Consider the following 15,417-nt stretch of genomic DNA (forward strand, 5'->3'; position numbering starts at 1 on the left):
GATTCCTCAAAACTTCTTATTCATATCTATTCCACAAATACTACCTGAAACTAAAAAGTAGCCACAAGATTTATGATGAATGGGTAGAGTTCATCAAATGTAGTATTTATTTGTTGTTGATATAGCCTATGGTAAACTGCGCAAAAAGAGCAAGAAATGTTTTAAGTTATTACAATGCTCCTTCTTTTTGACAATTAAAAACAGAATAAATAAATGTAGAACATGTTTAATTTTAAAAGCTATTATCATTTTAATGTAATCCTACTGTGAAAGTAGTGGAGGTATTTTCATGTCCTTTTAGGCTAAATTGATTGAATTCCTTAATTCATTAAAATTCTCTGAGTTAATCATTATTAAGTTTTTAGTTGTTCTCATTTACTTCATGCTGTTTAATCCCTGTAGTATTGAGAAAATTATTCCAAAATGAATTACACGTTTGTTGTTATACTGTCATGGACGGATTATGAGTTTGGCGTCTGAGCACAGATACGTTAAAGGTCCAAATTCTTACCTACCAGAGCCCTTTGCTCAGATTTTGCATCTTTTTCCCCTGGTACTTTTCAAGTTTTTTGTAACTCCACTAGTGTTTGAAATCTATGAAAGAGGCTTAAACTCTGAACTCAGATCATCTTTTCACATATTGTCCATATCCTCTTCCATAGAAAACAAAACCTGAGCATCTGTGTTTTGTTTATAAAGGAGATAAAGGCCTTTCCTGTTATATTAGATCCACACTGATGCCTTTTCACAAGCACAAAATACTTCAGAATACTATACAAACTATTCGGGGAAAATATGTTGTGCATGTTATATTATTTCTTAAAACAAAATTATTTCTGCAGCCCAGCTATATATGTAATGCCCTGTACAGCTATATTATGCGGGAAATTAACAAAAATATTATAAGTAGGTATGTTCAATCTTGATAATAAGAAGTACTAAGAGTTATAATAAGAGGTAAGAGGTATAATAATACGTACATCTGATTGGAACATTTCCTTCCTTTTTATTGAGCCATGTGACTGTCCAATAAAACTAAATTAGTCACTTCTGCTCAGATTTTTATTGTATGATCTCTCTGGTTGTTTCTGTTCAGGTACAGTGCATTATATACTGCTGCTGGTGCTGTGCAAGTGTTACATACAGTATGTGAGCCCCCTGGCCTGCATGGTATAGTTTCCAGTGTTGTAATGCATTTTGCCAGTAGAGGGAACTAGAACTTGGAAAGTTCAGCTTTAGAAATAGCTCTTCTCCCTGTCTGACATGCATTTTCCATTCTGTGTCACAGCCTCACAGCACACTGATAATCTCCTGTTTGGACATTGGGCATAGGACTGTTTACCCGGGTGAAACACCCACCCAGTGACCTCTGTTGACCTTTCAGGGACACACACGGGTTAAAGTCTGATTTAAGACTGAAAACATTTCAGTGTTTACCCACATTATTCACGGGATTTGCCACACTGAATGGATAGCAAAGTCACTACTGACTGCTTCCCAGCCAACTGCTAGGTCATGGATTTGGAAAGTGGGGTGGGTGAGAGAGAGAGAGAGAGAGAGAGGAAGAGAGAGAGGAAGAGAGGGAGAGAGAGAGAGAGGGAGAGAGAGAGAGAGAGAGAGACTTTTGCACAGCTTGTCCATCTTGTTATTCCTGTGCCAGCTACAGCATGCATGTCTGCCTATCTGTTGTTGCGTGGCCTCGTCTCTGAATGCCCATCTCACTTTGATTTACGGCATCTGCCTCTCATCTACCAACTCGATTAGCCCAGCACCAGGAGGACCCAGGTATGCTGAATGCTGTCTTTCTTTTTTTTTCAAATTCACATGACACAAAGTTTGAGCAAAAGCCTAAAAGAAAACCCTTCACAGGAATCAGACAAAAAAAAAACGGAGGAAGAATTGATTTGATTTTGTGGCCTTTGTGTGACCAGGTTTTGTTAAAGGTGTGTTATCTGTAAACATGTCAGTATAAAGGTCATTACAGGTCACTCTGATGTAGTGAAGGGCAAAATCTAACCTTGTATGAGTGACAGAAACAAGCATAAGACTAATCAGCCGATTCTCCAACACTTCCTGCATGTGACATTGAAAGCTGACCTTTTGTAAGCTGAGGTATCTAATATCACTCTGCGTACACTGTACCCATCACACATTAGCAAGGAAAGACTGCCCCAAGTCTTACTGATCATTTACTTCACCATGAGTCTCTTATCACGGGGATAGGATCAAATCTGAATCCAATTACTCAAGTAGGCCAGTAAGCAAAGGAGGATCACACAGTAGAAAAGGTTGATTGGTTAGCAGCAACAAAGACAAGACTCTCTGTGTGTGTGAGGGGTTTAAAAATGTTTGTGCAACCAATTTAATGTTTAAAGCAGCTGTGTCACTGGGATTGAAGTCTGCGGAGGCAAAGAGCAAAGCAGCCACGACCCAGGACAGACAACATGGCACTTAGTTGGTCATTAAGTCAGTGACATCTGGGAGGTGTCTGTTTCGTCATCTGCTCACTCTGGAATAGGTGGAGCAAAACAACGTCAAGGATTCTTTTCACCAAAGCATTTTAATAAACAAAACATCCTGATAACTAGAACTGCAATGATTAGCAAGTTAATCCATTGGTTAATCAACTATGGGATTAATCAGCAACTATTCTGATAACTGAATAGTTGTTTAAGATTTCTTTTGAAGGGTGTGTGTGTGTGTGTGTGTGTGTGTGTGGGGGGGGGGGGGGGGTTGCTGTAGCCTGTATGCTGTAGCCTGTAAAAAAATTTACAGGCTACAGCATCCTAGATGTGAATTTTATCTGATTTCACATTCCACTATGATAATAAACTGACTATATGGAACTTGGGTTGAACATTTAAGAATCCACGAATAATCGATTAATTGAAAAATGATCAATAATGAAAATGTATAGTTTTATATGTATATAATAGTTGCAGCCCTACACATAATAAACAAAAAAAACTAGCTCCATTAATGGATCTGTTGAGTTAGTTCTATCAGTCTCTCACAGCTGCATCCTGGAAATGATTATTGAAGACTGAATAAACCTTCTTTTTTTTTTTACTGATTTTGTCCAGCTTCTCGTCTTGTAGTGAGAGGGTTTTGTTACACATGAAGTAACAAGCTGTTGCTTAACAGGCAGGAAGGAGGTTTGCTTTCCCCTGTGAGGCAACACGAAAGAAATAGTGTTTACATTTTTGAATGCGAGTGCATGTGAGTGCATGTGTTCAAAGCTTCAAAAACAGTGAAGTAATAAAAATCTGTTTCTTGCTTTTTTTGCCCCAAAATTTAGAATACATTTTAGATAAAGCACTACAGGACCAACTTTCACATTGTTTTAATGTTTTAATGTGGATGGTGTAGCTCTGTCGAAAATCTTTAAAGCACAAAACCAAAAAAAATAAAAATAGACCTATATGAGTTAGTGTAGATGTTATAATTCAAACTCAACACGTCTGATATGTACGATTGAAGATAGTATGACACTTAGTAAATACACTTATTCGCTCTCTTGCTGAGAGTTACATGAGACGACATACCTCTCGCATGTCTGATAGAAAGGTGTCACCAACAGCTAGTTAGCATAGCTTAGCATAGAGAGTGGAAACAAAGGGAAACAGCAAGCGTGGTTCTGTCCACAGGTAACAGAATCCACCTATACCAACACCCCCTGCAGCTGACTAATAAATGTTAGCTAGTGAGGTATTGTTAGCTTAAATGGTAGGAAAAAGGAAGTGTAAAAACTACAAACTGTGCTTTTATGAACTATAACGGGTCACTGATTGAGCTTCAGAGGTGTTATCTTTGGACCCTCTTCCTGTTTCCAGTCTTTGTGCTATGCTAAGCTAAAGGCCCCTTGGTTGTAGCTTCAACATCTGCAAGAAAGCAAATAAACATATTTCCCGGCAGTTATGCTAATATTTACTTAACTTACATTAATTAACGTAACCTGTTAGATTGTGGATTTACAACTTGTAAAGGATATTCAAGCCCTCAAGAGTTGTTTAGGGATTTGTACTCGTTAAGGGACGTGTGCTGAAACCAGAGAAAACACAGACAGGCAGCATGTTGTAAATGTGATACAACATAGACAGTGAAGAGAATATCTATTCTGGGGCTGGCAGCGTGGTAAATACTTTCTACAGGCACAGCTGAGACGTGGCACAAGGGGTGAAGTGGGTCACCTTCAGACCTAGAGGCACGTTTGAGTTGAATTTATACAAACAGCCATGTATACAGTCCTGAGAAATTGTTTATTCAGAAATGGGGATTATGGACTAATGACATTAAAGAGAGATGGACTACTGGAATTTTAGTTTTTCACATAAAGGGAAAAATATGCCACTTCCATGATATTTTCAGACTCTCGCTCGATTCACACGTCATGTGAAATCACTGAAATAGCTTCCACTCTTGGGTGACAGATGGAGATGTATATAGTGACTAAACATAGTAAGATATGCAGGTCGTGGCTATATATAGTCACAGCCGCTGCAACAGAGAGCAGCCAGTGAGCAACTTTTTCCAATCACAGCCTTGCTGACGTCACTGACACCCGTAAAAAATAGTTGACAGCAGCCTATCAGAGGCCATGTTACACATCATTGTTTTATTAGTGTATTATATTGTTCTGATATTCTGACGTTTTTATGACAAATCTGATAATCCCTGTAAAAGTTGGAACATTTATGTGTTGCTTCAACCTGTTTATCTCAAAATTACAAGTTGTCTTTTTTTGGTGCGACTAACTAGGAGCGCCAAAGATGGAAATTTTCAAGTTCTACTCATAGTGGCTTTAAAAGTATTTGTGATTTAATTAAGAAATAGTTTGACATTTTGGGAAATGCAGTTATTTACTTTCTGGTGGCAAGTTAATTGAGAAGATCAATACCACGTTTATGTCTGTCTGTTAAATATGGAAACTATAGCCAGTAGTTGGTTAGTTTAGCTTAGCAAAAAGACTGGAAACAGAAAGCTCCTCTTATGATCACTAAAGACACTAATTAGCATGTTATACCTTTTTTCACACTTGACATCATCATACATCTCCAGTGATTTCACCACAACAGTGTTTTTCTTGGAATCACTTCATATCCCCTCCAAGGCCAAAGATTAAAAAATTACTTTTAAATAATGCATTGTTGCAACTCAGCATTTTCCTGACAGAGGGAATATTTTGAATCAGTGCAAAGCAGCTAAATGCATCACACGAGCACCTATACCTACCAGCAACCAAAAGTATGTTCTTATAATTATTTAGATTCAGATTGTGATCGGTTAAAAAAAAGGATGACAAAACATGTTACATTACATTTATTTTTATGTTTCAAAATCAACTAAACTATTAGTAGGTAATGTGTCAGCTTTCTGCCAATGATGAGTGGATAGCAGTGAACTTTCCTAACATAGTCCGAATTCCATTATGACTTACTTTGGACTGAAAACACAACGTTTAAGACGTATGACTTGACTCGGGACTTCATAGTCACAACTTGACACTTGCTTGTGACTTAGTCTCACCTCTGAAGCTAATCTTTTTTGTCTTGACAGCAGTCAACCTTCATTCTGGAGGGAAAGGCCCCAGTCGAGCCCAGCGGGGGGGATGGAGGAGGCGGGGAGCTTCGTTCCCTCAGCCCCAGCCCGTCTGCTCTGCCTCTGACCCAAGCAGAGAGCCTCGGACCCTGGCAGAGCGAGAGCCTGCTGGCAGAGTCCTGGTCCACGATGGGCGACGTGGACCCAGAGGACACTAAGAGCCTCGACAGCAATGACGGGGCAGTTCTGGCTGGAGAGGAGAACCACTCCTCTAACTCTGACATGGTCCATTTGGAACGAGAGGAGGCCGAGATGCTCGAGGAGGCAGAGAGGGAAGCAGCTGAGGCTGGAGAGGAGGAGAAGAGAAGGAGGACAGAGGAGGAAGAAGAAGAGGACGAGGAGCTGCAGACGAGTGTGTTGAGCGTGTTGGGTGGGGAAAAGGAGCTGATTGAGCTCAGGGAGGAGGATCAGGACCTCCAGGCCGCAGAAACTGAGGAGATCCTTATGTCAGCAGAGGAGACTGATGAGGAGAAGGAGCCTGCAGAGTTCATGCAGGTGGTTCCCCCGATGGCCCTGCCTCCTCTGCCTATCGTCAGGTTCGATCCCCCTTCCGCTACTTCCACCCCGGTTCCTTCAACAACAACCTCTGAAGCAGAGGAGCTTTATTCTATTCGGGGGCTACACCCTCCTTCTATTCTCGCACCGATTGAAGTGGAGCCTCTAGTTGAGAGTGAAACTCTCGAGCAACTAAAATTCTCACAGATTCCCCTCTCGGATGTGGAGGAACATTCTGTCAAAGCTTCACAGGCAGAACCAGAGAAGCTGGAGCCACAGCCCACTAATCCCAAGACTACCAAACCTAAGAGCTCCACTGAGCTGCCAGTGCTGCTTTGCGGAGGCGCTGCTTTAGTAGCCGTTGTAGGAGTAGTGGCATATGGTGCTGTGGCCTACTGCAAAAAGTAGAAAACCTCTCTTTAAACCCTTTTAACACAGGTCTTTTCAGTTTGCAAATCTATTCCAAATGAAATATTCCACTTCTCTCTCGAATTTTGGATTTTTCTGTCTCACACTCTTTGTGTTGTAGTTACGAGACACATTGATTAGATTTTTTCTGATTTGATTTGTGCTACCTCAGCTCACAGCAGAGCTCATGGCCTTTGTTTTTCTGTTGTCAATAGATCTGTTGAAAGAAATGTAGCCAAATAAAATGTAAACCAGCAGTATAAAATCGTGTATGGTACAATTTTAAAGAATCCTGAAACTTGAAATGTTTGTTTGATGTTTCTTTGTGTGATTGCGTCTCTCATTACTTCACCAGAAAACTATGGACAAAATTAGACACCAGTTCCTCTTCTAGCTGCCATGTTACACTAAACTTGTTCAGCCCATAGATATCCTTTAGTAGCTGTCTTTGTGGATGACATTTTTAGAATATTGACCAGCCAAATGCTGTTTTTTCCACTTAATACTGCATGCTGAATATAAGAAATGGACAGCAGGAAAGTAAAGCCTAAAAATGTGTTAGCTATCAGTGGTTCCCAACCTTTTTGGCTGAGCCTTTAAACCTGCAATAACTTGTTTTTGGCCACTTGGGGGCAGCAGAAACAAACTGTGGACACGCAACACTAACATATCACCTTTAAAGTTGACATGGCAAACTTGTTAGAACTTGTTTGCCCACTTTAACATGAGATACAGTAGGTACAGAGTAGTACTAGCATTAATTTGGAGTCGTGTTTGTGTCCACCTAGTGAGCAAAAGCCCAAAATTACCTCTCCTTTTAGCTCTGTTTTTTTTTTCTTAAACTTATGTGTGCAGCTTGGTGCTGAGTCGATAACCAATAGTCGGTTCTTGAGCATTTCTTTTTAACTGTATTCCAGAAATAAAAAAAAAAAAAAAAATTGTTTTGGTTACATAAAATTTACATCAAGCTATGTTGATGTGGATTTGTCACTACACACTTACTCATGTGGTACACTATTAATTAATTGACAACCTTAGATGTACTGAGCCACTGATTACTAAATACTGCTTATTTGGGATTGAGCAACACATGAAACTCCTTCCAGCTGCAGAGCAATGAGCCCTGACCTTTGACCTCCATGTGGGCAGCAGAGAAAAACAAAAACAAAAATGCTTTTAGGCTTCACAGCATAGTAAAATTGAAAGAAGATGAAAACAGAGTAAATGCTCCTTGTGCATTACTAACTAACAGCAAGTTATGTGTCTTCAGTGGTTTATAGTAAAACAGGGTTAGGGTTTGGAAGTTATGTGTGTATATGTGATTTACTGCGCTATCCTGCCTACTGCTGGTCAGTCGGGAACATTACAGTCATTTAACAAACTATGAAACAAACATCAACAGAGTATCAGTGGCATTGGAAGATAGATATTTTAATCAGATCTCATTTAAAAAAATAATAAGTTATGTCCCTGCTCAAAAAGAATAAAGGGGGTTTGTTAAGATATACAGGCTCAGTAAATGATAGTTACATTTTTCTGAACTATAAGTCAATTATATGTGTCAGTTCTTTTTTTGATGCTCTCACCTGTAACACAAATATGATACCACAGATAAAGATTATGACTCTGCGGTCACACCTGATAAATTCATTAAAAAACAGTGGCTTTTACACTTCTTGGTTTTCGTCGAGTGCCAGTAAATCAGGAAGAACAATGGGGCTGACTGTGCTGCGGTTAGCCTGCCGTTCCTGCATTGGTTCCAACATGCACGCAGCTATTGAATTGAGAAGGGGAAGGAAAGTGCTTCTTTGTTTGGACAGATAAAGCTGCAGCATGCTGGTTGCACCTTCATGGATAAACATGAATATCTCTCTGTCTCTGTCTATATTTCCTCCACAATTTCCAGCAAATAGCTAACCCTCTAATCCCAACCTCACAACCCCCCCCCCACACACACACACACACACCGTTATACACCTAACCACATAATAAACATAGATTTATAATTATAATTTAATGTAACTAATGCAAAACTCAAGTTTATTTGCATTTTAAACTTACTTATTACTTTAAATGACAGAGAATATGGACTGCCTAAAATATTTTGTTAATTTTGTTTTTATAATTCTTCACTAAATAATTACAGGAGTGAACTCAAAATTTAACAAATAAAAGCCTAACCCTAATCTGATGCACTATGCTGAAAATGAAAGTCGTTTTTCTTTTTCTTTGTGTTGACTGAGTTGTTTTTTGGGTTTTGTGTCAATATTTTCTTAGTATGTCATTTTCTTCTTCTTTTTTTAAATAAAGTTTTGAATACCATGACATCATTTTTATCATTTGCTGAAACAAAACAAAAAAAGTTCCTAACAACGCAGCCAAACAATGTAAAATGTAAAAAAAAACACCCTGTAATTCATGTTTATTTAGATACTAAATATCAGCAATGAACATTTTTAGAAAATTATTAGAGGAACATTTACAATCTGACATTTTTTCATGTTATGGGCTGAAACTGATAATTTTTAAAGCTGTGTGCATTAGAGGGGGGATGAATGATAGATTCAAATTTCACTCAGTATTTTAATGTCACAAATAGTATTTATTCTACTTAGATTTGTTTACTTGTTTCCTTAAAGATAATACTTTTGATACAAACTTTTGTTCTACGTAGTAATTACATCTAATCCTCCTGAACTGATTATCTGGCACCAGGACCACAGTCAGGACCACAGATGCATTTGGTAGTTTTTAGTGTATCATTTTCATATTTAAAGAGCAGAACAAAACAAACTGAACTCCGATAGTAGACCACAAAACAGTCTATCGTCATGCAAATTTACACTGCTCATAATCCTCTAGAGACCATGAATGTAATTACAATTGTATCAATCTCAAGTGGTGCTTTGTATTGAACACATATTTTACTTCACAAGATTAAATAAGACATAAGAATAAGAACTATAGAAATATCAGTGATTAAAAGTGCAGAATCTATACAAGTACAAAATATAGGCAATGTAAAATACACAATGCAATGAATGATAACACAACAAAACAACAAAAATAAGAATACAACTAATAACAAGGTACAACAGCATAAGCAGCAAAATAAGTAAGTAAATAAGTATTGCATGTAGCAGCATATCAGTCTTAGTCTCAGACGACTGAGTTCAATGGTGCCACAGCTTTTGGAAATAAGCAGTTTTTTAGTCTTCATGGAAATCCATCTCATGGCTGTTCAGATATTTCAGGCTGGACCAAAGTGGTGACTTTTGAGCTCTGCAAATGAACAGCTAAAAATCAGAGATGGAAGAAATCGAATAAACTGTAAATAGTATCTGACTAAAGTATTTCGAGCTCAACAGGTAGTACAACAACAATGAAAAAAAGCATCCCACATTACTTCCCTGTTGCAAGTGATCAATTTAGATTAACCAGCGATAAAGAGTGTATTCATGATTATGATTAATAAACAACACTTTATATTTTACATTTTTGTCACTTGGTAGATGCTTTTTATCCAAAGTGACTTACAAGTGAGTGGAGACCATGTAAAATAATTGAAAACAACCTTTTTTAAGACCTAAAATACCAACCCAATGGAGCATGAGAGACAAAAACTCTGCATCCCACACAGCACCAACACCAGCACACAGCTGTCATGCTTTGCCTGCAGCCTGACAGGTTGTGGTCTTTAATTTATAGACTTTATTTGACAGAAATTTCACCCTGAATGGAAAGAGGGGAAAAAGGGAGTGGGAGAAAGGACGAGGTTTGTGGTTCTTTTTATCAGCGGGTTGCACTGGCAGGAAACACACACAAACACACACTCTCCTGTGCCGCACACCCACAAACATTTGCATGCTTGCACACACAAACACTCATTCCTCCCCCTCCTACAGACGCACACACACACACACATACACACACACACACACACACACACACACACACACACACACACACATACACACACACACACACACACACACACACACACACTCAAATGCACACAATGTGTTAATTTACTTTGACATGGGGGTTTTCTTAACTGATTTCAAAACAATACAATATTTTAATGAGAAAAAGACACAAATCTCATCACATCAAGAAGCATTAAACTGACTGAACCAGTTACCTAATCATTTATCTTTGGCTCGAGTATAATCTGTGAATCTTCATTTCTTTGTTTCCATGATGTTTCCAGCTCAGCGTTCAGGCCTGACTGCTACCACACTTAACTGGGCTGAAAGGGGAACTTCAGGACCAAGTCAGTTGATATTTAAAACTGAACACCTGAGATAAATGAACTTCTCAAAAAGCTGGTGTTTATTTGAAGAGGGGGTTGGCTTTGTGGAGTAAAGGCACTGGTTGAATTGAAAAGGGATCACCACAATATTAACCATTAACCTTTACAAGCGTAACCAGCTGAAACTGTTTTTATGGTATTCTGGCCAAGTGGACATTAAAGTACCTTACCTGCAGCTCCACATGAGACCACAGACAACTGTGGTTTACAGCATACTGAGCTTGCTTTATGAGATAAGATCATTTAATGAGAATTTAATGTAACAGTTGGCTTCTGCAGCAACTTTAATGACTGCACAATAAACTTTTCATAAAAGTTCAGTAATATAAAGAATTGAAATGCAAAGAAATGTCCTCGCCTCATATCACTTTAATGATCATGAGTGATAAAAAAGTGCTGTTAAAAAAAAGAGAGAGAGAAGAAGAGGAACAAAGTATTTGGTTTTGCAAATCTGTGCAGTGTTTGTGTTTTGTTTTTTGTCTCTTAACATTTATAAGTTAGATTTCAAGAGGGAAATATGCAATTATAACTTTTTAATATTCCAAATAAAACAGAAAAGAATGATGATTTTGGAAACAATGGTATAATGAGATAATTTGGCTATTTTAGCTATTACATTAAAGTTATGAAGAGGAAAGTAAAGCAAAATATACATTCCTCTCACCAATAACAAATAATCGATCTTTTGATTACTGTGGCTCATATTTTTCAAAACTCTACAGGAAAGTGTTTTACTGAAGAGCATTGATTATAGATATTTATGTTTGGCATATCACCTACAGTATCTCTCTGTATGCAAATCTTCAGGTCACCGAGAATTGGTGCTTTCCTGGATACATGTGCAATAAAGGTTTTTTGTTGTTTGGAGATTGTGATCTCTACTGTGAGAGATCTGATCTATGCTTTCAAAAAAGAGAAGTGTGCTGCTGCATTATATTGTGACGTTGTAACACATGTAAATTGACCGGCCTCTAGCATATTCATGTGGGTGAAGAGTGAACAGGTATTGGAGGTCTGCAAGACATATATATACCTGTCCAAATAGTGTACACCTGCACAAGTGCAGCATCATTCACCTATTAGGACAGAAATGGCCTCAACTGAGCGTAGCACTCAGTCATACAAGATGGTGAGTTGTGAGGATGCTGCCTTTGAGTTTCATTTTAATTACAGAAATATGGATAGATTTTGGTATCCTTATAATTTAACAGTATCATATACCTGATTTTCATATTTATTTAAGGTTGACTTTACTTGTATTATTATTATTATTATTATTATCATTATTATTATTATTATTATTATTACTATTGTATTATTATTGTATTATTATTGTATTATTTACTTGCATTATGTTACAGATTATAAAGTGTGTTTTTGTCTCTGCATCTCTCTACTCTAGAACTCGTTGGACAACGACATCAATCAACATTTCCAGGATGCAATCGACGTAATTCAACAGCATTCAAATAATTCATATTGTGAAACAGGTACAGCAAAAATATTTTAGGAAAACCTGCTCTGCACTGCACTGCACAAAAATATTATCTTAAATATACAATTTCTGTTGCACTTCTTAATTTTTGTTATTCAAATTAAAAGTTGTTTTCCTTTTTTTTCCTCTTTTTTTTCCAACCAAAGCAAAGATATTTTGAGTGATTATGTGATTGTATTTTGATATTGTGTTATTGTCTTAATTTGACACCTTTTTTCATTTCAGAGTATGCGTACTATGAGACTCTGGGTCCTCAGCAGCCATCTCTGCAGTGTCAGATCTCCTGGTCACACTGCCTGGTCACACACCCTTCTGATGGCCCACCTCCCATGTATGACTGGAATGATACAGCTGTAAGTAGTACAAAATAAACATCTGTGTGTCTAACAAACTAATAAAGATATAGATAGATGAAGAACTGAAGATAAATATCTGTATTACAGCAGCAGTCCTGGCCTCAGGTTATCCCTGATACCCCCTTGGGTCATTCACAAGCTGAATCCCCTCATTTCTACTCCATCTTGCCACCACCGAGGAATAGTAAAGGTAGGCATGTTCAGATTTTCACTTCATTTTACATGTGGATTCAGAACTTTCACCACTAACATAGGGATAAATTCATCTTTTCAGGTCGCAAGAAGCTCAGACTTTATGAATACCTCCATGAAGCTCTGAATGACCCCAGCATGGTCGACTCAATCCAGTGGACGGACAGTGGAAGCGGCATCTTCCACTTCATCTCCAAGAACAAAGAGAAGCTGGCAGAGTGCTGGGGCCAACGCAAAGGCAACCGCAAGACCATGACCTATCAGAAGATGGCAAGGGCCCTGAGAAACTACAGCCGCACAGGGGAGATCATGAAGGTGCGCCGCAAACTCACCTACCAGTTCAACCCAGACATCCTACGTAGGCTCGGCTCTGTACAGGAGCACATGCACCTGCCCTGCCACCCTGCACTGGAGGAGGTCCGCACCCAGCAGCAGCAAAACCCAGCTGAACAGAACTACAGCAGCTCTGCAGAGCCTGACTGGCACAGCTGGTACGGACACTACCAGCTGCATGAAGATTATGACCTGGCTGCCAGCTTCACTTCACACAGCACAGCCAAACTCTGAACTGAGAGACAGTAAAAACCCTTAAAGCCTGAAAAGGTTTCCAAAGACTTTTTTTTAAATGTCAAACTTTCTGGGTTCATATTCATTCAATGCATTTTTTTTACATGTCAACATTGGATTTTTACACAGGAAGTCAAAAGTTATATATTTTTTCTTTTTCTTTTTTTAAATTACTGTAAATTTATTGTAAATACTTTGAAACTACAAAACTACATGTACAATACTACAACAAAACAAACAAACAAAAAACCCTGATAACACACACAACTACATTACACACATAACAGACCCGGTTTAGTTCTTCAGTAGAAGAGCTCATGAGAAGGAAAATGTTTGGTTATAGTAAAGAGAAGGCAAGTTATTATTATCTGAGTAAGTCAGGTGTGTCTTCTGCCACAGGAGTTTATTTTGAGCTGTAAAAATATTACTAATACTAATATAGATAATTTAATTCAATGAAATAACTGCATTTCTTATGGTTTGACTCAAAATATGAAAAGGATAGGACTCAAAATGTGTATAGGATGTTTAAAAATGTTGATTTTACAGTGTATATAGCTTTTCTTGGCTCTTTGGTTTGTATGAGGTTGTGTAACAGATAGTAGTGATTACATTTTACAATAAAAGTAACATTTAGTATTTTCTTTAGCTCCTGTTTTAACAACAAGCAACCAGTAATAAGCATGTTCTGTGTAATAAAATGTGACTATTGACTGTAAATATTGATTATTTTCTTGATAAGTGTTTGTATATTTAATTTATTGCATTTCATTGAATGTTGGTTTTCCATGACATCATTCATTTTTATTATTTTTATTCATTTTTTCAATTTGTTGGACTCTTTTGTATATAAGCAATAAATAAACCTAAATACTGAATACTTGTATTTTAATGACTTGATAAAAAAAAGAAAGAAAATTGAAGCCTCACTCTCATTATTTGTCCCAAAAAGAAAACACATTTTTGGACAAGAATATATAAAAGACTGCGTACAAATTAAACATCTGGCAGCGTCTCTGCATTGCAGTGAAATATTACAACAGGCAGACTGCAAAATATGAAATTAAGACACATCCTGTGAGGAAAAATATGGCAGCAAGTGTGTTTTTCCTGAAAAGAAAGCATTGTGCAGAGGCAGCCTCCAGGCCAGGTTCTTATCTTGCTCAGCGGGGGAGGATGTGGTCAGTGCTGGGGGGCTTTGTTGATGGGTTGACTGGTACTGGTATTGAGCTTTGTGGGATGGTGGTCATTGTTCCTGTGAACGTAGTGGTAGGAGACGTCTGGTGTATTGCAGAAACCCCGCTCCTGTGGGGGGGGGGGGGGGGGGGGGGGGGTATAAGAGGAGTCTGGGTACTTCAACGTCTCTGTGCATTTTGTCTCAAACTCAGTTTTGTGAAATTCTAACTCCAAGGACTTTGCTGCATTAGAAACAACCTCATCAATGATGGTAAAGAGAAGACTTACTGCAATAATGGCATCAGAAGTACCTAAAGAAATTGATCAATTAAATACTGAATGCTAATTTTTTTAACGCTTTATCTTCCAAGGAGACGCAATCTGATTTGGAGGTGATCTTGGAATTCCTAGAGGAGTATTACAGACAAAATAGTGGAGAAAATGGTAAGGGGCAAGACTGGAAAATGAAATTACAATGCTTCATATGGCTAAATTTAAATGTAATCTTTGAGCAACTTTTTTTTTTCTTTTTCAGTTGACAAGCTGTACTTGACTGCCGGTGTGCCTGTGGATGGATCATCATGTGAGCAGCGCTGGGTGTCCTATGAACCACATGTAAGCATTAAAATGTTTGTTTTAGTCATTTTTTCTCCACTTCAGACACACATGTAAAAAAAAAAATACATTCATTGTTCTCCAATCTGACATTCTGCTGTTTAATTGTCTCCAAAAAGAGCATCAAACCTGCACTTCAGCCTTTCCTGGCACATGAAGCCCCACCAGCACTCAGCCAAAACACAGCCACACCGTCTGGGCGT

At 38.1% G+C, this 15,417-nt stretch overlaps 2 protein-coding genes across 2 annotated transcripts; both read left to right on the forward strand.

Moving 5' to 3' along the window:
* The first annotated feature begins 1,559 nt into the window (after positions 1 to 1,559).
* On the forward strand, positions 1,560 to 6,806 carry si:ch211-214j24.14 (uncharacterized protein LOC559160 homolog). Its single transcript, XM_053344180.1, has 2 exons — positions 1,560 to 1,785; positions 5,557 to 6,806. The coding sequence occupies exon 2, from the start codon at positions 5,728 to 5,730 to the stop codon at positions 6,499 to 6,501; it is 774 nt and encodes a 257-aa protein (XP_053200155.1). The 5' UTR covers positions 1,560 to 1,785; positions 5,557 to 5,727; the 3' UTR covers positions 6,502 to 6,806.
* A 5,078-nt stretch (positions 6,807 to 11,884) lies between these two features.
* LOC128385318 (transcription factor Spi-C-like) lies at positions 11,885 to 13,423 on the forward strand. The gene is made up of 5 exons (XM_053344179.1): positions 11,885 to 11,942; positions 12,216 to 12,303; positions 12,534 to 12,661; positions 12,755 to 12,854; positions 12,939 to 13,423. Exons 1-5 carry the CDS (start codon positions 11,904 to 11,906, stop codon positions 13,421 to 13,423), a joined length of 840 nt encoding a protein of 279 aa, XP_053200154.1. The 5' UTR covers positions 11,885 to 11,903.
* The last annotated feature ends 1,994 nt before the right edge of the window (positions 13,424 to 15,417 follow it).

The sequence above is a fragment of the Scomber japonicus genome, chromosome 23, assembly GCF_027409825.1.
Source record: "Scomber japonicus isolate fScoJap1 chromosome 23, fScoJap1.pri, whole genome shotgun sequence".
NCBI classification, from domain to species: domain Eukaryota; kingdom Metazoa; phylum Chordata; class Actinopteri; order Scombriformes; family Scombridae; genus Scomber; species Scomber japonicus.